Genomic DNA, 26,216 nt, shown 5'->3' with positions numbered 1-26,216 from the left:
ATTTATTGGGAAAATTCAATAATAGGGAAGCTAGGATAAGGTGACTCGATAGGGTGCCCTAGAGATCATCTACCCTAGGCCCAAGAGTGGATATACCATCCATCTTGGCCTCATGTGGCCCATGCCATCCATATGAGGTGGTGTACCTAGCGAGGTGTCCTATAACCGTTCCCCTCAATTTTCACACTTTATCATACTTCCCATGATTGAACATTCTTGATGCATTCACCTACCATAATAGAGAGCGTGAGGAGAATTCACAATAGGGTGCCCTACCATCCTTTGTAAGCCCAAAGGCAGTAGCCTTTGTACCCCTTTGGCCTTATGGGGCTTCCCGGTCTTATACCATGAGGTGGTGTACCTAGAAGATGACCCCATCACTGTTCCTCTACTTGTAATCAAAGTAGCCGGAAACTCCTTTGTCCCTCCCTCCCTGAGCACGCATATCCCCGTATCTGAAACAAATACGTATCCAATACAGCTTGGATACACATTGTATTGTACCCACATGTGCCCAAAAACCTTGATTTCCAACCATGATAGATACTATGTGATTTGATTTTTTTTAAAGTTGATGGAAATCTTCCTAAATTTAATTTTAAAAAACTTCATTCATGCATTTAAAATTAAAAATTGTTATAAACAAAACCTACACCCAATGAGAAAGACAAATGAAATGATTTTCTATTTGAGTGACCCATTTTTTGGGTTATCTTCCAATGTAACTCTACTATTTTTGCGTATTGTAAAATGTTAAATCAACTTATCATTATTTATGTAGCAATTATGTGTCTATATTGCTTTTAAAGTAATGAAAATCTGCTCGAATAACTTAGAAAATTGTGTTAAATATGTGTATGTGGTTTTTTATGAATGACGTATCCAGCCGTATCCATATTGGGGTCTTTAAAAATGGCCGTATCCGTATCCAATACTGGATCCGTACTTGTATCCGTATCTGTGTCCATGCAACTTTGCTTGTAATTCCCCAATTTCTCTACCATGGCTGGTTACATTCAGAACACATGAAGAGTTCCATTATTATGCACACATTCTACATAAACAACAGCAAGATATTAATTAATGTTCGCTGTGATATATATACAGTCATAAACATACAGCCTATTATAAGCAGTCATAAACAGTCATATATATTATAGACAGTCACGTACATTATAAACAGTATAACCAACAACATATTATTAAATATCAATGAGTAGATAACATTCATCATGCTGCGCATAAAGAGCCCATACCCCAAACCCACAAGTATATTTGAACTACTGTATATTTAGTTTCTAGCATTCAATCTGAATCCATTCGATGGTTACATATACTCCCCTTTCCAAATCTGCTGATAACATATATATGTTCTGCTGTTTATACTCAGAATTCTGCAATAGGATGGCATCCCATATGTTCTTTCTGCCCTTTTTGTCTGCTTATAAATGGAATCCCCTTCCACTCTTCTTTTCCAATGAAACCTTCTCCCCCTTATAACTTCCAATGTTAGGGACAGTCATACCCCTTCATCATGCCTTCCCTTTGCAAGGGTCACAACCTTTCACAATTACCACCCGTTCAAAATGTCACAACCTTTCATCATTTATGTCCTTATCCTTTCCTTTTTTCTTCCAATAATCCTTCCTGAATCCCTATGCTCCATTCTTTCTTCCTTTTCTCCATACCTGCTCTATATTAATTGCTTATGCTTTTCATATCCCCATATCTCATTGAGGAGACACATCTCTTTGGAAAAAGATATCCCTTTAAAAGGGTCATGTCTCCTCATTGTTGTAATATTTAATTCAGATCTGCGCTTCTGATTGTAGATTAAATTTTTGTTTCAAATGAAGTTCTCTTCTCCCTTTTATACCTCATGTTTGAGGAGGTCACAACTTTTCATTTCATGCCTTTTGACCATTCATTAAACTTAACTAAGTTTTAATTATTTTAATTTTATTTTTATATTTCTTCTTTTAATTTTCTTATTAATATTTATTATTAAATCCTATTTCAAAATGGGGAATTTACAATGTTGCTAATTACAAAATTTCCTACTAGAGGTAATCTTAATTCTGAAATTGCATCTTTCAAACATGTGTGGTTTTATGTTGTTTTATAGGTTTTGTTCTTTTGAATCAGTACAGTGGATTTTGTAGAGGATTAAAGTGTTGAGTTTTCAGTTCAGATAGGAAATTCTGCACACGTTTAGTGAGAATGTGCAGGGAAAAGTTCAAGTGGTTCAAGTTAGTCTATTTTGCATTTCACTTTAGTGATTGAAAATCTTTTATTTAACTAAATCAGTCTAATAAAGAATAGAAATGCATTACTGATTTAAACTTATCTTCCATCTCATCCTTATAAAGAAATAAGGATGCTTTTGTAATTTAAGTTGATTTTTGGAAGATTAAATTTTAAGCTAAATTAGTATTTAGATTTTTAGCTAAATTAGTATAAAGATTGGAGCAAGATTTCAGATTGTAAGCAATTCATTCAGATCGTCTTTTGAAGGAATGAAAGACTAAGTTTTCAGAGAAATGGAAAAGTGAATGTAAGATACTAATTTAGCTAAAAATCTAAATTATGAAGGTTTCCACGTAAGTTTTTCAAAGGAATGAAAAACAGATTTCAAGATGTAATTATCTATGTATGCTTTCGTGTTTGAAGTTTTCATTTTTGTGTGATTTATGCAATGTTAACTAGTATTAGGACATAATCACCAAGTATTTTGAAAATTCTTGATGGTACAGACCCCGAAAGGCTGGATAAAACCACAGGACCCAGAAAAGGAACTTTTTGGGGGTTTTTGTTTGAAAGTCGCAAAAGAATTAAAGGGTAAAATCCTTGAGGAAAATCGTGCAGCTAGAGCAAGAGGCATTTCCTGAGGAAATTCATGTAGGATTTCCTTGTGAAACCATGCAGCCAGTCAGATGCAGAAATCATGTTTTTGTAAAGAAAATTTGCAATGTCATGGCATAGATAAATTGTGGCTTGATTTGTATGAAAAACCACAATCTGTTTTAAGCAAAATAATAGGCGTCTTCATAAAAAATTCATGCAGGCTTTTTTTCAAGAAATCATGCAAGTTTTTTTGGGTAAAAATTGCAAGTTGTTGAAAGAAAAAATACACAATTTGGTTCAACTAGAAAAATCATAGCCATCGGTGGCGGATTTTCTATTTGTTCTTTCAGTGGATTTTTGCAAGAGAGGCAGCTAGTGATTTTTCGAAGCCAGCGAGGGTTTGCATGTGGTTTACCAGTGCAACTAGCGCTGATAAAACCTGCAACCAAGGTTTGAAGAGTTTCAAGTCATTTTTTATGAAGATTAAACCTACAGCCTAGGGCTTATCAAATCATTGCAGGAATTTTGCAGACCAAAACTAGGGTATGTGAGCAATACAAACCAGCAAGTAGGGTTTCCAACCAACAACTAAGACACATAGCAAACCAACAAGTTTTCTTAGCCTGTGAGGTATCAAGATAATCGCTAGGGTTTTAAGCAGCAACTAGAAGTGTGAACTAGGGTTTAACAGACGAACTCAGATTATATTTCAGGTTTTTTTAACACAATATTTAACCAAGATTGTAAAAACAACAATAAGGATTTGAAGAAGAACTAAGGTTTACAGTTCGTGACCAAGGGTTTCAGGACAAGAATTAAGTCAAACATCAAGGGATGTGTGAAGGTGTGAATTCATTGTCACAACACCAAGGAAAATAGACTTTAGTAAAATCAAGTCTTTCAGTTGTCATATGTTTGGTCATCATTATGCATCACAGTGCCTAGACTAAGAAGAACCAAGAAAAGCAACAACAAAAGATAGTAGTAGCCTCTACAAAAACTCAATTCAACAAGTTTGCCGCCAAGTTTGAGGAGTTATCAATGGTTTATTGTCTTTCTACCAATTCAGTTTTGAGAACTGCCTGCTATGTGGCCATTGGGGCCTCTAGGCATATGACATCACCTCAGAATATTTTATCAATTTCAAGGAACATTATAATATCCTCGATAATTTTTTTTTTTGTTTTTTGCAATAAGATTAACTGAACAAACACAATGACCCGTTATGGTTAGAGAAACAATCCAAAACAACTGAAGGGAACCCTTCCACCTTTTGTTCACCGAGAGACCAATCTAGGAGGGTGAGAGGATACGGTGTTCCAGGGATCGTTAGCACCAAAAACCAACTGAAAAATTACACTATATGGGTGGCAAGCCAGCCCCTTCTGCTTATTCAGCAGGATAGAAACTAAACTTCTTGGTGATAAACCAGCCGAGGTAGACAACAAGAAGCTTAACACAATCACTCTACCACATATTTCAGCAGGAGGATAATACATAAAATTAATCACTCTACCGCATATTTCAGCGGGAGGACAATATCACTCAACCACTTATTCAGTGGGAGGACAAAAGTACAAACACTAAGGCGGCCCTGCCAGCCTCTTCCACTTAGGCAGTGGGGATTACAATGAGCACTTCAAGTTCAAATAAGAGGTTAGTACTACTAACCAATGATACAAAGATGATTACAATGAAGTACCACCAACATACAATCATAGACTATAACTGATTTCAAGCTAAAACATAAAAACAACAAGTCTGATATAAATACTGAAAAATAAATTGAATGAATGATTCAATAATCGGATAATCTATTCAACAATATACAAGCATATATAAAGAGATTACAAGGACGACATTCTAAATTAAGAACAAGTCGTTTAAAGTGAACTCCTAAAAAGCTAAACACTAAATAAAGCTTAAAAGCTAATTAACTAAAAAGAAAAAGCTAAATGCTAAATGCTAAATAAAGCTTAAAAGCTAAATGACCATTAAACAAGGAACTAGATATAGGTGACTAAAATATAATTAAATATTCTAATAACCTCCCTTAATGGTCATTCTATCTACTAACTACCCTATAGAAGACACTGCAGGTCTTTTGATCACAAATGAAAAGAACACTCTACTGCAGTGGAGACCCTCCCTGGATCTGAAAAGTGTTAATGACCAAGAATACCAGAATCCAACCTAACGTTGGGTAACCAAACTGAAAACTAAAACCATGATTTTGAGGAAAATCGGCAAACCCTTTTGCAGAAGAGTATCAACTACAAAACTGACTGCAAGATACCACAGTTGCAGATGTTCGCCCTGGCAAGTGCGACCCAAACTAACTGCAACAAAGCACGATTTTGAGGAAAAAGTCGTCAAACCTTGAAATAGGAACCCTCAAAAAGAGAATTTACGATTTTGAGGAGAAAATCGAAAAACCAAGAAATCTGAGGTTACAAATCATCGTTTTTGTGGAAAAAAACGGTAAAACCCAAATAACTAAAATCTTACACGAATATCGTGGATTACAGATGAGATAATTTTTAAGGGAAAATTATAAACCATGCGAACAATTTTTGAGGAAAAAATTGTTGAAACCCTCCCATGATTTTTTGTGGAAAAAATCAGAAAACTGACAGACAATTTTTCAGGAAAAAATCGTGAAAACCCTGGGACCTGTAATACGAGGTCTGACCTAAATCAAGCTGCTAAAGGTAACGATATTCAGATATCGTGAACATGCACTATTTCCAGGTGTTTTGGTTGAGGCCACTGAACTTCTGACTGTGTTCCAACATGATGTTGGTCAAAGATGCCATCACGGAAATCTGACGATGACCTAGTTGAGGTCTCGAAAAACCCACCAAGAATCTGCAACTAGAATAAAATTTCGACTTGAACTGAAGGGTCAAAACCTGTTGACGTGTATTCTGTACACAATCATACACAGAATAAAATACCTAAGGGTATCTTATCCTCTCTTGAATAAAGCCTCTAACTGCTGAAGATTCGCATGAAGGATCAGTTAGGATGACTCCAAGGTTCCTTTTGGTAGGGTCTCTACATGTGGATAAGCTCGCCGTGGTATGATGTGATTTGCTGGAATCACAAGGGGACTTACATTGAACTTCCGATCTGCTTTGCTGGACACAGACTCTTACTAACTTAAATTAAAAAAAATGGAAAAAGGATAAGGGCGAAGAGAGGATCTAATCCTAATACTAAGAATGTAGGAGCAATGATTGATTTTTGATGAAACTCTAACTAGGTCTTGTTTTGACATCAATGGAACATCTACACAAGACTAGTGCGATCTTCTAAGGGGAGCTTTATGATGTTCAAATTATCACCGCAGGCATAGATACCATCCAAGTTGATGCATATCAATGAAGAGGCAACAAATTGAAATTGAGCTTAGGCTGAATGATTCCAGTTGACTACGCAAGGCAAGTCTGCAATCAACAAACTGCTAGTAGTATGGATGTACGAATTCCACCATCAATCAATCACACTTCCTCCATTCATCCAATTATCTACCATCTAAGATTGAAGACTTCAACAAGAAACCATGCAAATTGCAAGAAAACGACATATTTCACCATTACTTCAATGAAAATGGAGTTTGTTTACAATCAATGGCAACAATTTCTTGCCTTGTCCTCCTATTCTACTCTAATTGCTATTCTATCAACTATATTCTAACTCTTCCAACTATTTACAACTCTCTCTAATTCTATCTAAAATTCATTTTTTACAAAATGAAATGCCTGGGCTTATATAGTGCCCACAATACAATTTGATGGCTTAGATCAATTCAAGATCAATGGCCAAGATTTTACAATGAAAACCCTAATTAGGGTTTGTTACAACCATTACATAACATTTAATGCTTGACCAATGATAAAATTGTATTGCTTGGACACATGTCCCTTTTAGAAAAATCGACCAATGGATAGCCGGGGTAGGTACATCGGAGTTTGTGCCACCTTCCATGAGTTAAGTACATTGAATCTGGATATGCTGAGATGGACCACATTGACTGGAGGAGTGATGACTGGGACGCCACCTCATCTGACACTTGAAGCTTGCTAGATATTCAATTTGATGTCGTTGAGAGGCTATCTTTAATTAACTCTTGTTCTAACTCCTTTTGTCCTTGATGTGCAGGATGATGTACCTCGCCTTGGAACGCTGGATTGGAAGAGGTCGCCCTTGTCTTGGCTTGATCGTCCTGGCGAAGACCGTCCTTGATCCGGCTTGATTTTCCTTGATGAGACCTCCATTTGATGCCTACACAACATTTCAAAATTAGTAACATGATTTTGCAATACATAACATAAATTAGAGAGCAATTTTTTTAGGAAACTTAATGATAAGTCCTTTATTAATCATTTCCTAAAAAAGACTGAGCTAAGGAAAAACAAAATTTCAAAATTAAGGCAATGACAATCAAAATTTGAAATTAAAACAAGAGATCTTGCCATACCTTACTTGAGAGCTTAACTCTAAAATGCAAAATGAATAAAATTGCCTAGGCAAAATTGACGTAAGATGGTCATCAACGTGATTCTTCTTCAAAAAGACAACTTCGCCACCTTTGATATGTCCTTGGCAAGTTCGCTCAAGTGGAAACTTTTAGATTCGCACCACCTTGGATAACCTTGGCACCACCTTGCTTTGTAAACTCCAAATCGCACTTTGAACACAATTTCGCACCTTCTCAAATCGCATGTGAATGAAGAATGATAATGTGAAAATGAAGATTCTCACCCTCCCTTTATAGCGCTCACCTCATACTTACCTTAAGGCCGACTTGGTAATAATAAAGCAATTATAAATGATTTTTAATAAATAACAAAGGCCGACCTTCATAAAATAAACTCAAGCGCTCCATTTTTATTGCAAACAATAATTAATTAATTAAATTTCCTTGTTTATTAATTAATAAATTCGATTTTTTTTTACAAGGCAAAAATAATTAATTAATGTTTTGCGCAAATTTTAAATGCCATTTTAATTGAATTTTCAAAGATTATCGATTTTTAGCATTTAAAATAAATTCAGAAATGTTTGTTTGAATGCCAAATTGTGAAGGTGAAAGATACGTACCTCATCGCCCTGGTCCCTTGGAGAGGGACAGGAGCGATCCATCAATTTTGTCCTGATTCTCGCAATTTTGACGTTCAAAGTTCTCATCTCCACGTTGATTTTGCGATGTTTGTTGGGTCCTTCAAGCTTGAATGTCTTGCATGCGTTCATGAGTGTCTTTGGATGTTCATCGCCCTGGTCCTTGTCCAAAGGACAGGAGCAATGTAAGTCCTTTAGCATGTTTGACAATGTTTGGACGTTCAAAACACTTGCATGTGATCTTCAAACGATGTCTCGAACCTTGTATGACCTTATGAAGTCTTGACTTAGCTTGAACTTGAAGCAAAATAAAGAGTCCAAAGCAAATCGCCCTGGTCCCTTGGAGAGGGACAGGAGCGATATGGTCCATATGTTCAACTTGGTGATTATTTTACGTTTGAAATCTTCGTATACCATCTTCAAAAGACTCCATGGACCCTCTAAGACCTTGCAAAATCTTGACCTTACGTGATTCTTGCATGAGTTGATCAATATACCTAATATCGCTCTGGTCCCTTCCTGAGGGACAGGAGCGAAGTTCACCATTATGTGCTTGTTCTTGTTTTTACCAACTTGCAATCATCTTCATTACGTGAAATGATGTCCTTTCGACCCTCTTGGTTGCTCGAAACTTGTTTGTCCTTTGAAATTTATGCCATTCTGTAGATATCGCTCTGGTCCCTTCCTGAGGGACAGGAGCGATCCTGGGTCTTAAAGTGCCAATCCTTCCAACGTGACGACCTTGATGCTTGCGTTCGATTGAAAATGCCCTGAAACGTCCCTCGCCACCTTGTCTTGACTTGTGTCGACCTTGAACTTTGGAGGAACGACCTTGAACTTGCGTAGGAAGTATCATCACCATTGTATCGCCCTGGTCCCTTGGAGAGGGACAGGAGCGATCCTCCCTTTGTGGCCACTATCTCACTTTGCCAGGTTCCAAGTTTATATTCAACGGACTCGTCCTTCTTCACTCTATTCGTTCCTGCCTTGACATTATCTGTAACCTTGCAAGAAAAGCAATTATATCAAAAATCGCTCTGGTCCCTTCCTGAGGGACAGGAGCGAACTAGGCATTTAACACTGTTATGGACGTCCCAAAAATCTTCAATTTATATTCAATGCGTTCATCTCATGTTTTCCCTTGTTTTTGAACGTAAACTTGCCTTGACTCTTGTCTGGATTTTGCATAATGAAGGAAATCGCTCTGGTCCCTGCGAGAGGGACGAGAGCTACAAGGTACCTCGCCCTGGTCCCTTGGAGAGGGACAGGAGCGATTTTGCTCTTGTGGGCCTCATTTCACTTCATCACCTTCGAAAATTATATTCAACGGATTCGCAATGCCCCCTTTCATTCATTCATGCCTTGAGATCGGTTGAAATTTGGCGAGAAAATCATCTACAACAAAAATCGCTCTGGTCCCTTCCTGAGGGACAGGAGCGAACTTAAGCATTTTGGTCCTTTGTTGACGTTTGATAATCTTCAATTTGTCTTCAACGGGTTCGATTGACCTCCTTTCTTGCCTTCGAACATAAAATTTGCTTGATCCTTGCCCAGATCGTATCTTATGAAGAACTTCGCTCTGGTCCTTCAGTGAGGGACAGGAGCGAATTTGACCCTCTAGGCAAAACTTCATCATCTCATTGTTTTTGATCAAGTCTGGATGCTCTATCATGCTCATTTCGTCCTTCACCATGCCTTTGATGTCTCGATTCGTCCAAACAAGGTCAGGAATGGCCTAACTAAGCATTTTCGCTCTGGTCCCTTGGTGAGGGACACGAGCGATTCGCCTTGGTCCCTTGGAGAGGGACAGGAGCGCCTTTCGCTCTGGACCCTTGGAGAAGGACACGAGCGAAATTTGACTTTTCGCACTCTCGATCAGGACAATTTTAATGGAATATAACATTTAAGTATAAGTGACATTTCCTTCTATGTTTCTTCTTTCTTATACTTTAAGTTATATTCCATATATACTTTCAGGATGTTTGAGAGTGGTTTCAGACCTCCAGGAGTTATATTGCAAAATCTAGTTTTTGGAGGTTTTTTCAGTTTCCAGACTTAGTCAAATTCAGGATCAGGGCATTCCAGACTTAGCCAAATTTCAGGATCAGGACCTCACTCAGGCCGGACTTGCTATCCTATGTGATCCCCTGGGCGACGCTTCAAGTTATATTCATTTGATAAAATGCACCTCTCTGGACCTTTTCACATCGTCAAGACGTTAAAATCTTGCAAGGACAAAGCAAAATTGGATTTGTAGCTCCGGTCCTTCACTGAGGGACAGGAGCGATTTTTCCCCTGGAGGCATTTCTGTGTTCATGAAAATCTTCAATTTATATTCAATGGAAAGATCTCGCCTTTCTCCATCACTTCCAATTCGTAATTCATCTTGACCCTGCAAGAATAGTAAGATATTTGAAAACGAGCTCCCGTCCTTCACTGAGGGACAGGAGCGATTTTGCTCCTACAGGCCAAAATATCATGATTTTACACATTTTATCCCTTCACAAGGCGAAAACAAATCATTTGAAATGCCTAGGATCAAAATTCAAAAAAGTCAAAATTTGGTCAAAAATATTCAATTGGACAAAAATTCACATTTCGTCTTCAACACTTAGACAAATTTAAGCTCTGCATCAACATTCCAATTGAAAATTAGACCATTCTGGCGAATTCATTTCATTCAAAATTTGCATTCTAGAAAAGGAAACTCAAAAGCCCTCAAAAACGACTGGATTTTGGTCCGAAAAGACGGTAATTAGAACCCTAAGGCTTGACCCTAAATCCAGACAACTAACAAACTAACAAAACCCTAAAAAAGCAAAGCGAAAACGAGCAAAACGAGCAAAAAAAACATGGGTCCCCATTTGCAATGGGGCGATGTGTGAACACTCTACTGCAGTGGAGACCCTCCCTGGATCTGAAAAGTGTTAATGACCAAGAATACCAGAATCCAACCTAACGTTGGGTAACCAAACTGAAAACTAAAACCATGATTTTGAGGAAAATCGGCAAACCCTTTTGCAGAAGAGTATCAACTACAAAACTGACTGCAAGATACCACAGTTGCAGATGTTCGCCCTGGCAAGTGCGACCCAAACTAACTGCAACAAAGCACGATTTTGAGGAAAAAGTCGTCAAACCTTGAAATAGGAACCCTCAAAAAGAGAATTTACGATTTTGAGGAGAAAATCGAAAAACCAAGAAATCTGAGGTTACAAATCATCGTTTTTGTGGAAAAAAACGGTAAAACCCAAATAACTAAAATCTTACACGAATATCGTGGATTACAGATGAGATAATTTTTAAGGGAAAATTATAAACCATGCGAACAATTTTTGAGGAAAAAATTGTTGAAACCCTCCCATGATTTTTTGTGGAAAAAATCAGAAAACTGACAGACAATTTTTCAGGAAAAAATCGTGAAAACCCTGGGACCTGTAATACGAGGTCTGACCTAAATCAAGCTGCTAAAGGTAACGATATTCAGATATCGTGAACATGCACTATTTCCAGGTGTTTTGGTTGAGGCCACTGAACTTCTGACTGTGTTCCAACATGATGTTGGTCAAAGATGCCATCACGGAAATCTGACGATGACCTAGTTGAGGTCTCGAAAAACCCACCAAGAATCTGCAACTAGAATAAAATTTCGACTTGAACTGAAGGGTCAAAACCCTAGTCGAAAAATGCAGAAACCTTAGGAAAATTTTCAATCTGCAAAAAAAAAAACTCCAAGGTTTAGGTCCGAAAATCTTCAGAACTCTCAAAAAAATATGAACTGCTGCCCAACACAGAAATTCACCCATGAACCAGAAACCCTCAAAAAGCCTTAAAAGAAGCAAAATCGTTTTTTATAAAAAAACAATTAAAAAAAATCTGGAAAATATTCCAGAAAGAAGGCCATGAATTTTTATTAAAAAATTCGCCAAACTTTAAAGAATCCCATCGACCCGCTCTGATACCATGAAAAATAAGTTGAATGAATGATTTAATAATCGGATAATTTATTCAACAATATACAAGCGTATATAAAGAGATTACAAGGACGACGTTCTAAATTAAGAACAAGTCGTTTAAAGTGAACTCCTAAAAAGCTAAACGCTAAATAAAGCTTAAAAGCTAATTAACTAAAAAAAAAAAGCTAAATGCTAAATAAAGCTTGAAAGCTAAATAACTAAAAAGCTAAATGACCATTAAACAAGGAACTAAATATAGGTGACTAAAATATAATTAAATATTCTAATAAATACCAGCCTCTCCAGAAATGGACCAGCAACACAGAAATGCACACGACTCCTCCAAATCAGCTCCAAAAAGGACACGAACTCAGGCGAACAAACAATGAACTCAAACTAGCACTAAAATCACCACACATAGATGCCACGCGAATCAAAGCAACTCTAGAAAAGGTACGGCCAGCTGGGAGGTTCGATTTTCTCTTAAAAATTCCAATCAACACCAAATCAAATGCCCTTCCAAAGGAATGATCGCCTCTCCAATACGCTTCCGATGAGCCTCTACCCAGAAGAAACAGATACTCAGGCACAAACTTCATCACATTGCAATCCATGCTTCGCTCTACATCGGCCTTGAGACGTATGATTGTTGGTGAGGAGTGGTCTTCCTCATCCTATGCTGCCACCCCTGCAGGGAAAGATATGGCAAACTGCATTTTTCATGAGCGAGACTTTTGGGTCCCTTGTGATAAGATAGTGAAGGTAATTTTTTTATAAATTCTAAAATTTTTCTTTTTGTTTTATAACTTATTATATATATTCTCTTATTTGCTCATTTTTCTAAATTACACAATATTTTCAATTTTGCAATTTGTTAAGCCCTTGGTGGTTTTGTTGCAAGTTGCATTGATAGGAGATGGCATCATCAACTTCATAGGCCCATCCATGCAGCAACCAATTATCTGAATCCGGCATTCCATTTTATCCCTTCTTTCAAGGCTGATGTGGAGGTCCTTAATGCGCTGTACTCGATCATGGAGAAGATGGCCCCTGCTAGTACTACTCAAATAGAGCTTATTCAAGAGCTACAGTTGTTCTCAGATGCACAAAGGGAGACCTTCTCTCGTCCTATCGCCAAAGACGGTAGGACACCTATGATGCCAGGTAAAAATAAATTGTAAGGCTTAATTTTAGTTTTATTGTATATTGTTAAATGAGTTCATGAGTGAGACTGATTTTATTTATTTTTCTCATTTCAAACTCAGATAATTGGTGGAGCTTTTTTGGCCCAATGACACCAAATATTCAATAGTTGGCCAATCGCATCTTGAGCCAACCATGCAACGCATCTAGTTGTGAGCGCAATTGGAGTATGTTTGAGCACATACACTCCAAGAGGCACAATAGATTATCTATGGAGAAGATGAATGATCTCGTCTTTGTTCACTACAACCTCCGCCTGACAATTAGAAAGAATGCATTAGCTGACATCTCTCCTATCATTCTAGATGAAGTTGATCCTGATGCAGAGTAGGCCATTGAGAGAGATCCTACGGCTGTCTTTAGTGATGATGACACTGATTGGATCGACCAGGTAGATATAGAGGCTGAGGCTGTAGCCATGGCAAAGGAGGAGCGGAGAGCACGAGCAGAGACAGAAGATTCAGAGGCAGATACTAATAGTGACATGGATGTCCCTGATGTTGGTGAGCATGGCATGGTGTCACGGGGAGCGACTATGGCTGCCGAATCATCCAGGACCTACCTTCAACGCCTTCGTAGGGGGTCAGGGCCAGAGGGTGCACGCTCCTCTGAGCCATAGGCTTGTAGTTGTATTTACCTTTGGTATTTGTGTAGAACATTTGATGTTGATCATATGATGAGATGGATTTTTTATTCCATGAGTTTTGTAATATTGTATACATTTGACAATATTTATATATCTATGTTTGTTATTTCCTTCAGCTACAATTTGTGTTTACGCTTATGTGATTGATGTATACTTGTGTATGTAATCAAATGAGCCAAGTTCGATGATGTTATTTTGTCTCTAAGGTGTATTCAATAAAGGGTGCATGAAACAAGTTTTAAATCTTTAAAAATCTCTAAATTTCTTGAGTTTTTCACTTTCCCGAGTCCAACCGAGTGTAACTCCGAAACCTAAGTCCGAGTCCGAGTCCGAGTCGGCCTTGCCGAGTCCAAGCCGAGTCCAAGTCCCGTTTCTTTGATTTGAATGCATTATTTTGTGTTTTATTTGGTTTATACACTAACCATTAGGCTTTAGATTTTCCCCTCTTCAGATGTTTTGCCTAGTTTCCTAGTTTTAGCCTTTGCCTATGAGAGGAAGTTATGTCAGAATACAAGAGATGATTAAAATGATCCAAGTGTCAAGTCACCTTAGAATTTTGATTTATTCCTTCTAACTGTTGAGTTTCAATTTTGCCTTGAAATTTGAGCGTAAATGCGACTAATTGTGGTAAGTCAGTGATATTTTTGTGCCTAGGCATCGAGAGGTCCTTTAGGGGTTATTTTCTCACTCCTAGGAAGTTATTCAAGTCAAATTTGCACTTTATCTCGATAAAATCCCTATTTTCTCGCCCAAATTTTGGTAAATCCAGTTAAATTCTGATGGGAAAATCATTAAATTCCCAATGAAAATCCATGGTTTGATGGTCGAAAGGTCAAAATCCTGATAGGAGGTGCTTTTCCCCCCACATTTCTAATGACCCTGAATTTTCCCCCACTCAAAATCCTGATGGGAAGTGAATTTCCTCCAAATTTCCGATGGACCCTGTTTTTCCCCCATTTAAGTTCCTGATGGAGGGCGATTTTCCACCAGGAGGCTAAAATTTTGACTATGGGAAATTATCCTAATGACCCACATTTTTCCCCTGGAATGCAAATATATTTGATGTGGATGAAATTTCCTTTATCCTAATGCAGATCGATTTTCCCCCAGGGCATTTTGTGACGAATTTTGATGATTTTTTCATCTGGATTTTTATCCAAACATGGGGCGATTTTCCCCAAATGGCCAATTTTTTATGAAAGTGAATTAAATTTAATGCAAGTGGGGTCAAATGTAATTGTTTTTGTATTGACAAACGAAGATTCAATAATCAAAAACAATTATTTAATTGTTTAAATGATTAATTATTTTCCAAAAGCAAATCGACCTTCCCCAAGCAAGTTTAGAAGGGCAAAGTTTTATCCCACATTGCTTGTGTGGTGAGTTGACAAGGTGAAAATTAGTTTAAAAGAGCCTGCCCAGCATTAAAATAATATTATAAGTGCTGATTGTGACAGTTAAGTGGCAGATTGAAAGCAAGTTAGTGGTTTCCCAACCAAGCAATTTTGACTAAGTGTCCATTAGACATCATTCTTGAGCCGGAGTTGCAGATTGGAGGATAATTTCACCTAGGCGCTGCCATTGGAGGAGGCTACAGCAAGCTTTCGTTGCTGATTGAGCCATATTTGTCAATTTTGAGAAGTGGCGCCACCATTGGAGAGACCACGATTTTGATAGATGGTGCAAATTTTAGACTTTGGGGCGATTTTAGATGATATTGCTGAACGCCATTGATGCAAAGGGGCTGTCATTTTATTCAGATCAGAGCTGGGCGCCATTGCTGGAAGTTCCTTTGACCTCATGGTTGGCTACAAACTCCACTTTTAGACTTCATTTTCAACTTACCAACCATTCCAAACTTAGGCGATTTGATTGAAGGGTCATTTTGGAGCATTTTCTGAGGTTCACCATTGCTGCTATAAGTCTAAAACTCCATTGTTGCAGGCTGTCCTCAAACTAACTTCCATTTCCAGCTCCTCCACACTTGGGCAATTTCACTTGTGCACCCATTTTGGCGAGTTTTGGAGACATTTAGTGAAGCTTCCATTGTTAATACAAGTCTGAAACTCCATTTTCTTTTTTTGATCGATAAAAGGACGAAGCCAAAATTTATTTCTTTTATAAAATTTTTTTTTACATCTCCATTCAGTGTGGGCACCGGTAGGAAAGAATGAAGATAAGAAAACCTCCGGTCTAGCCCAGATCCCTTATGGGATCAAATAACAAAAACAAAGTCTGAAACTCCATTTTCAGACTTGTCTTCAAACTTTAATTTTTTATTACCAGCCCTCTACTTGCACCTAGATTTGGCCATTTTGACCTTGGAGAGGTAAAATACATCAAAAGAAAACATTTCATATGGCTGAAGCTACTTCAAAATGCTGATTCATGTTAGTTGAAGGTTGTCTTCAGACTTTTGGGCAACCATTGTTGACTTGGAAGATGTATTCAGACTTTGAAATTTGAAAATTAGACTTATCTACACTTCTTTCCAAGTATTTCCAGGCTTGTGGTATACATCAGGACCCCATTTTTGACATTTTACTGAGTATGCCAAGTTGTCTTCAGACTGAAACTTCATTTCCAGCCACATAGTTGTGCCCAAATGTGACCATTTCTAAATTTTGAGGGGCAAAATAATTCAAGTGCAAGCATGTGACAGGGTTGTGATCACTTCCAGCCACTGATTTTGATCATTTTCTGAGTGTCTTCAAACTTTTTAGAGAAATTTTCAGACATTGGAGGGCGTATTCAAACTCGGTCCTCAAAAAATCAGACTTTAATTTCAGCTTTCATATCAAAAACCAGTCACTTTTTGAGTGTTTTCAGACCTCCAAGTGATATTTCCAGGCCTGGACATTCATTTTTGGGCACCAAATACTTGATTTTCTGAGTTTACAGGGGTGTCTTCAGACTTATTTATTGCAATCAGACTTATCCTAAGTCTGAAAATCAGGTTTTCTTGAGGAGAATTTTCCAAATTGCAATCCAGACCTTCACATTTCAAAGTTGGTGTTACAATTTTCTAATCAAAACCTGGGATTACCTATCACATGTTGGGACAAATGTTGGGAACAAAGTCCCTATGAGGTTCGAATTCCCACTCCATCAAATGGTGATCAAATCAACAAAGGACTTTCAAGGACAATGAGTCCCGATGGGTCCTGAATTTCCACTTGAAGACAAAATTACAAAGGAAGGGGCAAATCAATTCAAATGCAGATCAATAACAAAGTTGTCCAAATAGGCATCAAATTTCCACCAAATGAAGTAAAGGACAAGGATAATCCAGATGTTTTGAGGACTGGTTCGTCCGTATGTGGATGGATTTCCCACCAAGGTTGAGATCAAGTTTATCCCATTGATGTTTGATTCAATGCTTGTTTGTTTTGCAGGATTGTTACGAGGAAGGAAAGCACGATGATCAAGGCTTGAAATGAAGGAGGATGCATATTGCAAGGAACAATGCGGCTAAGGAAGATCAACACTTCAAAGGTTCGATGAGGATCTTGGGACAGCGATTTCAGAAGGAGAAGATGCGGACTAGATCAAACATGAAGAATACTACACCTTAATGATGAACAAATGAAGGAAAGCAAGTTCAAGACATGAGCGCCAGGGATTTTGCATCAAGAAATCAGGAACTACATCAAGGAATTTCAAGGTTGAAGAACATTAAGGAGGAAATAGTTCAAAGAATTCCTTAACATAAGGATGGAATGCAAAGTATCAGAATGAATTCCAAACACAATGAAGAATGGATAAGCTGAGGTGGCATTCCAATCACCATTCGTTCAATTAAAGGGTTCCAGGTCAACTTTTATTCAAGGAGGGAATAGGTGACACATGACACTACATCAAATATTATTTATCTTACCTACCCTCATATCTCATCGGCCAATGTAATGGTGGTTGTAACAAACCCTAATTAGGGTTTCTATCTTTCGATCTTGGCCATTGATCTTGAATGAATCTTGGCCATTCATTTCTTTTGAGGCTCTACATAAACCCCATTGCCTCTCATTTGTAAGATAGATTTTTGAAAATTGTCGTCTATATGCTGCAGATTTGAATACAAGTCATTGTTCCATTAATGGTGATTTTGTTTAAGTGTTGCATGCATTTATGGTTCTCATTGCCTCCAAGTTAGATTAGAATTTGCTTTCAAGTGTTTTAGATTGAATAAAAGAACTTTTTGAATGCATTTGTGTGAAATCCATCAAATCCACACCACCTGCTTCTTGCTGATTGTAAACTAGCCTTGCATGGTCAACTGGAATTTTATGTGAACTTAACTTCAATTGTTATACGTCCATTGTTATGCATTGCTTTGAATGGTATCAATGTTTGATGGTAATGATTTGAACATCCATGAAATATACCTTAGATGATTGCACTAAACTTGTGTCAAATTATTCATATTGATGGTGAGACCTTGCCTAGTAGGATTCCATTGAATCATTCACCCTTTTCTTGCATTCTAGGCTTTAGAATAGAATTCCTAAACCCTATTCCTTTTGTCCTTTTTGTAGAAATCCTTGTTAGATTAGATCAAGATCTTAATTGCAAAATCCTAAGTCATCGGCATAGCCTATTCCACATCAATGATAAGATGAGATCGATTCGAACAATTGTGTAAGCCCCCAAGTGAAAACAGCAATATCACATCAAGCCATTGAATTACCCACATGTCAAGAACTATGCGTAGAAACCTTGGAATCGTCTTAGTTGATCAGATGTTTAGCATCTGAAGTGATTTTGTTCAAGAGAGGATAAAATACTTTGGTATTTTATTCTGTGTTCGTATGTGCGTAAAACACACATCAACATGTCCTTCAACTCAGCTTGTGACACCAAATATCACTTTGGTTGTGTAATATCCATATAAACCTAAAATATCTTGATGTATATACAACTAGCATTTGTGATTTTTGCAATTGCATGATATTTTTTTGCTTTCTTTCACAGGAGAAGAAATTGAGAGTGGGACTAGATGTATATTGTGTTATGTCAAATCTTCGTAAGCAGTGAACCATATCAAATATGCCTTTAAAATGGAGCAAAATATGTATTTATTTTCCTTTGGTGGTCAATGTTACATTTGAAGCTTCATGTATATCATCACTGTCATCCCTCTTGCCATCGCTCCTATTAATCTGCCAAAGCTAGGCATGACTTGCCGCTATGACCACCATGGAGGATTGAAGTGTGTTAGGCTTGTCTTTTGTGCCACGACTAGAGTTGGGAGGGATGACATGCCATGCTCAAATCCCACTTTGACATGTTTGTTATTTGTTATAGCTATTGTCATAGTTTTGCATAGTTGCAATGCCATCAAAGAACTTAGATGATAGGCCCAATATTGTGATTTGATATTGGGTGCTAATAAAGTGCCCTTCACAATGTCTAGAAGGAGGGAAGCAGGATGACATAACATGTGTTTTTTCTCCACTACACATGTGAACTCCACATTTGCACCCTCTGTAATCAATTGTAGCAAGTATGGGGGCATATATATTGCCTTATTGAAGGTTGTGAATTTGAAAATTTATAGGACCTAGACCAAGGGAATGCTTAGCTAGTTGGTCAATTTTTTTCATGATGGGAATGATCAACCTAGAATTCACATCAATGCTCAAATGAAATAACATGTGTACAAAGCCTACCTGTAAGTGTATTTGTGGGTTTTCGCATTAATGAATAATGGAAAAGACCTAGAAGTATAACATCTACCACTCCTAATGAGCCAAGTTACCCATCAAAGCATTGTTAAAGTTAGAGTTTGGCATGGGACGGATGAGGGTGCCCAATTTGCTAGAGGTGGTAACACGAATGTGGCTACTTGTATGGGAATGGGAAAACAAGAGCTGCCTATTGCAAGATCATGCACTTAAGATACTCAGATAGTATGATTTTATCTAGCAATCCCTTACACTTATTAAATTGAATCTAGATAACTACCACATTCATGCAGTGAACTACATCAACACACATCTTGTTCCTTTCTGGCAAAATTTTCCATCAAACAAAACCTTAAGCAAGTTCATGTAGCCTTTTAAGCACTCTGTATTCAGTATTGAGACTTGTGCACTTAGTGTGACCTTGCTAACATTTTTTATTAGAGTCTAACTAGGTCTTAGCATACGCCTAATCCAGACCATATTTCCTTATCACTACACTCCAAGCGTCTTCTGCTCCTTATCAGACTCATGTAATTGTATGATTCACTCTCTCTCTCTCTCTCTCTCTCTCTCTCTCTCTCTCTCTCTCACACACACACACAATCCTTACAGGACAGAGCTGTTGCAAAATACCAGCAAAGCAAGCAAAACCAAAGGGGGGGTGTGTGTGCAACACAACAGATCCCAGCATGAAAACTGAAAAAGTGTCCAGTTCCTGTGTCATCCAGTCCAAAGACCTCAAAAATCTTCAAGAAAAACCTTACATTGAATGTATGTAATTTGAGATCTCAATTTTCTCCTATTTTAAGTTATAAATGAAAGTTAAACTACATGGTGGTCTAGCACAAAAAAAAAAACAGAAAAGTTTATGCCTAACACTGACTCATGTAACAAAATATCTTGCAATTCATGTACTAACATTTGAACTTTCTCAAAACCAAAATAATAAAGGGAACTCAAAATCACAACTACAAAACAACAATTACAACAGTAAGAGAGCCATGTTTCAACTAAGTATCCTGTACCTTTTTGCCATAAGCATCATTGACAGGTGACATGTAACCTCCTAAGACGGCATATCCATCTGAAAGTAATGCATCCCTCGCCAACTCTACAAATAAAAGCAAATATCATGAAATTAACAATTGTAAATATAAATATAGACAACAAGTACTCTGAAATACCAAAAATAGTTAAGCACAACAAACCTTGCTGAGAATATATTACAATGCTGCATGCTAGCTATTAAAGTAAATAAAATTTGGAGATTTTACAATATACTAACATTGTATTTTCTAAATTTGATTAGCTTAAACCATATAATGCTGAAGATAACTAAACTTTATATTCTTTCCTTGTAAAGGAAACTATTCTGCTCCTTTCCTATTTTCAAATGATGTTATTGGAGGATGAGATCTAATGTTTTTAAGTGCTTCACGTATGTCACTTTTTTAACAAATTAAACACCCATATTTTAACAAGCTAAAGGATGACAATTTAGTAGCATCAGTTGCTTTAATATATATAACCAATCTATAAAGAAAACAATAACCAAAAGTCCATCAAAATAAGGAGCAATATAGACAATAGGACCTAGAAAAAAAAACTGATGAGGAACTCTAAGAAGAATCAACTAGAAGGTAACACGTATACAAACTTAGAAAATGGATGCCGTACTGCCTGAATGCACCTCTGGATAAATTATAAAACAATATGGTCCTATATTTAATTTTATTGATAAAATGAGAGTCAGCACAGGTCTCTCTCCCACAAAACATGAAGTCATCACAAGCCAGCATTACTGCCAAAATTTTAACAGCAGCCAGTTTTAAGAAGGAAGAAAATAATACTAAAAACACTACGGTAAACATTAAGGCAGAGCTTGTAATGCTCGTAAGGTGGGCATGGATCCTCAAATCTTAACTTCAGAAATCATGGAAGCACGTAAGGGTGGGCTTAGCTCATAGTTTTTGTAACAGTGCACAAAATCAACAACTGTAGTACAACACAAAAATTTCCAAAACATGCTTCAAAATGTTGCAAAAATACAGAAAGTGACAATGTATCCAAAATCCCAAAATTTCCAGAAATTTAATATTGTGTTTTAGTTTTAATGCGTTCCACTTCAAGACAGATCTCTTCACTTCTTGTAGGTGCATTCGTCATATGGCTTTTCAGATTTCGAAAACAAGTCAGGTCTTATTCTACAAATCTTTGGACTCTACATAAAATTGCTTTGTCTACTCTTCCCCAGGCAACAGTTGTACGTGGCATAACTGACTGGAACGGCATGGGCCATAGAAGGAGGCCCATGACCAGTCCTAGTAGAGAATAAACATTAAAAAGAATCACATCTCTTCTTAGATATTGCTACCTTTTTATAAATATCAGAGAGGAACAGCTTACATCTCTGATCAGATATAGCTATACATAACTATCAAATCAATACAGTAATTAGTGCTTTAATTCAAACATTTCTCTTAGAATATTTTATCTCCATGCGTTCAAGGTTCATTTAATTTGGATTTATCTATACACTACAATTGTTGCAACTAACTATTTCTATCTATGACACATCTAAGTTCTAACAAAATTGTTTGTTATTCACTGAATCGAAAATCAAATCTGGATCAGTGGTATCAGAGCAGGTGGACTACCTAGCATTAACATCTAAAGCAGGTTCCCTACTACCTAGCAGTGGCATGAAATTGGGTTACCTACTACCTTTCAACACCATCAAAGCAGGTTTCCTACCACCAATCAGTGTATCAAAGCAGATTTGCCATCAAATAGCTATGAGTCAAATCAAGCCCCATAAGCTCATAACCCACAAGTCCTAGGATATTTTTGTTACTCATAAACATGGCAGCAACCCAAACATGAAGATGAAAGTTTCCTATCAGATATGGGAGCAGAATCAATAGTTGAGAGAAAAAAATCCAACATCTTAGATACAAATAATCAAGAGTTGCAGAATAAGCTCCAGGTGAAAGCAGAAACCCTCACCTCATCATGATAAAGTTAGCTGACCTTTAAGATTGGTTCACCCACCTTCCACCATATGCTTGACCAAATAACTCGAGTAAAGAAGAAATCTAATCAAACCAAAAAGAAACTTCATTAAAAATTGGTTGCTAGATTGATCTGATAGAAATATAAGACTGCCAAAGAATCAAGGTTCAACACAAGTTGTTCAGACAAAAACACCAGTATGGTAAGTGGTTTGGATTTCCAACATTTAATCATCCATCAATTTCATTTTCCAACTTTGAGAAAACGCAAAAGGCATTGGTTTAAAATTGCTTTAAAAAATACTAAAATAGGATATACTAGTCAATGTCTTGGGAAATTTCATATATTCTTAAGAAAGAGATTAGGGCCAAGAATTTCAGTCCCAAGGACACTGCAGAATCTTCACAAAACTCCATAAGTTCCGCTTTTGTTGAGGCAAACCAACCTATCAATTGCAGTCTAAGTTACCCACATAGTGACACAAGGGTTTGCCAATTTTTTAAAACTTCACCTCTGTACAGCTTGAGTATATCTAAATAAATAAATAAATGAACCATAATATCAATGTACTTCTAAAAGGCACACTCAGTTCCTTCCCCAGTGCACCGCAACTACAAAAGTACCATATCCAATATATTTCCAAGAAGAACCTGGGAAAAACAGTAAACTCAGAAGCTACCCATATCCGAGATTCAGAACCATACTATTTAGTGTGGGAATCCTTAGGGGATATTGACCAGTACTCAGAAATGTAGCTTGTTACTATGGTAGAACGGGTCAGGAGTCTATTATTGTTGGAAATTTCATCCTTGTCAATTATGTGGGAAGTGCAATAACAGAGTTTGAGTGAGAAGATCACTTTGGCACTAAGAACTTCTTAGGCACATTAGAAAATTCTTACCCTCCAAACTGATCCTGATTTAATTTATAGACAGAATTGCAAAACATCACTAGGTTGATCAACTCTTTTTAAGGCAGTCATTTTGTTGGGGTTATTGTTTCTTTACCAATAACAAATATCAGAAACTGCAATATGCATCAGAAGATTAAGGATTTTCTGCAAGTCATTTCCCCTGATGGAGGGCATTATATTTCCTTAAATATTTTCCAAAGGGCCCCAAATAACGCTAAATATAGAAATTTATCAAAAATTGAGGCAAAAAAAAAACTAAAATAGGATTTAATGAAATAATCCACGATAGTTCTTCATAGAGACACTTGTCACATGGTTTTACAGATTCTTGAGATGAGTTAGTTCTCCTAAAATGACTCTTTGGGATTAGACATACAAATTGCTTCATCTAGTCTCCCCCATGCAACTCTACATACAGTTGATCATTGTAGAGCAAAACAAAGCATTACAGAACATACAACAGAAACACATTTTTCATCATTCCCTCTAATATAAAACAAGAGAGCATAATGTTATAGCTTCAAATCTCTTCTCAGATATTGCTACCTTCTATAATCATCAATCTTAAAGTTTTTATTAAATGGATCTAAGGTTTGGGTACAAGCTTGGGATCCATCAGTTAGGCCCATTTTGAAAGGGCCCAGAATCTCATGTTGCAGTGCATGATCAATCGCAAGCATACTGTTCCACAAAGCATTTCCCAACCACTATGAGGTATGGGGGAGATACAACTACATCTACAAGGGCTCAGGCAACACTCTCTCTACTTTCTTTAGATATATTGGCTGGTGGTGCATGGCCCTTTATCTACAGAGGACCATTGCCCTTTGATGCAAATCCTTGCAGGGGGTCTATAAGGATCCTAGAGCCCCTCAACTTGATCGCCTTATCCTTCAAGCCCATCCAAGAGATCCTTAGCCTAAACAAACTTTGGATACTACTACTTCACACATAGACATGGGTAGACCTATGAGACAATGTTTCTCACAACTTATCACTTCTACTCAAATTCCCCAACATGTTCCCCCTCAACAATGTAGTTCTCCTTTCAGACAGCATGGTTCAGCTACTTCTCGACAACATAAATTTACTTTCTGGTCACCCCCCAGCAACAAGACATGTGCATATTACAAGCTTCTTCATTACTATGGGAGTTATATCAACCTTGGATATTAGGAATGATTCTAAAGGGACTGCCTTATTTTCTCTTCGAATCTCCTAGCTCAGCCCTCTAGCCTTAGATACTCCCTAATGAGCACTATTAAAAATTGTATCAGTCCTCTCATAATGATCAGGATTCAGTATACACCAATCACTCCTCTGTTTCAGGCCTAGACAGAGATATTTGATGAGACTTACCTCCTATCTCTCCAATACTCCTCAAATCATGCTCCATAGGGACTCGTTCCCCCTACTTGGCAATTTGTATTGGTTTCTTTACCACGTGTTAGTGGTCTACATCTGTATTCTATTTTAGTTGTCTACATCTGCATTCTATTTTAGTGATCAACATCTGCATTATATTTTACTGGTCCACATCTGTATTCTATTTTTGTTTTTGTTCCTTCTCTTTTTGGGTCTCTCTAGCATTCTCTCTTACTCTGAATTTCTAATTTATATTAATGTATTCTAAAGTCTCATTGACATACTTTTGGTTACCCATGGACACTAATATAATATCTTTCTTTCTTCCTCCATATAATAGTCTGAGCAGTTGCTTCCTTTTATGAGGTATTGTTCTCTTAGTGTATATTATCTCAATTCATTCATACATAGTTAAAATGCTAGAAGCATCTCTACGCTACTTGTTGATGGTGTTTTTACGCACTATGCAACACAGAATAAAATACTAAGTATTTTATCCTCTCTTGAACAAAGACTCCACAAATGCTAAGCTGCATGATCGGATGGGACGACTCCAAGGTTCTCGAATGTCAGATTTTGACATGCTCTTGGATAGACTCAACTGTTTGGTGTGATATTGCTGGAATCACAAGGTGGATTTACATTGAATGCTTGAATGCTTGAATATTGCTTGGATGTCACTAGAATTTTACTTGAATTGAAAAAAAAAGGAAAAAGGATGAGGGGTTGAGAGAGCTACTCTAACTCTAGAAATGTAAGAGCAATGGACAATCTTCGATGAAACTCAACTAAGATTTGCTTTGAAATGCTGCAAACATCTTCACAAGGCTAGTGCGATCTTCTAAGGATAGTTTGATGATTTTCAAATCACTACTACAAGCATAGATACCCTCAAGGTGAAATATCAATGAAGGGGTGATAATTGAAGTTAAGCTTGGCTAAGGTAGATCCAATTGACTACGCAAGGCACTTTACAATCGGCAAGGTGTTGTTAGTTTAGGATCAGACTGATAACAGAAAGCAGAAAATAACAAATGCAACACACATAACACAGCAGTACCCTGGGAAAACCTCCCTCTTGAAGGTGAAAAACCCAGCAACAAAAGATCTCAGTTTATATTAATTTAACATAGTAGCAGATTTACAATCTTGCTTCACACATGAAGCATACTTCAAATTAGGGCACACATTAGGGCAACTTATCTTGCTGTAGGTGATACAATATGCTGAAGGCTATGTCCTTGAATACTTCGCTGCCCTAGATGAAGTTCACTGTTACTGAGAATGGATTCGGCAGCCTTGAAAGGAAGTTCGCCAACCTTGTATGATGTTCGCTCAGCCAAGAATGATGTTTGCCCAGCCAAGTATGCTGTTTGCCTAGCCAAGTATGACATTTGCTCAGCCAAGAAAGTAATCAGGATGAATTCGCTGGACTGAAACACTAATTCGCTTGACAAAGGTAGATTACTGAT

General features: G+C 37.3%; 1 protein-coding gene across 4 annotated transcripts in view; it reads right to left on the bottom strand.

Annotated features, from left to right (window-relative positions):
* The window catches only part of LOC131034873 (uncharacterized), a 240,508-nt gene that overhangs the window by 135,797 nt on the left and 78,495 nt on the right, over window positions 1-26,216 (bottom strand). For all 4 annotated transcript variants that reach the window (XM_057966473.2, XM_057966472.2, XM_057966469.2 and 1 more), the window contains one exon: window positions 20,480-20,565. In XM_057966473.2, coding sequence (XP_057822456.2) covers window positions 20,480-20,565 — 86 coding nt within the window. The remainder of the gene's footprint in view (window positions 1-20,479; window positions 20,566-26,216) is intronic.

Source organism: Cryptomeria japonica, chromosome 10 (assembly GCF_030272615.1).
Source record: "Cryptomeria japonica chromosome 10, Sugi_1.0, whole genome shotgun sequence".
NCBI classification, from domain to species: domain Eukaryota; kingdom Viridiplantae; phylum Streptophyta; class Pinopsida; order Cupressales; family Cupressaceae; genus Cryptomeria; species Cryptomeria japonica.
Note: the sequence above shows the minus strand (reverse complement) of the source record. Positions and strands in the feature narration are given on the sequence as shown.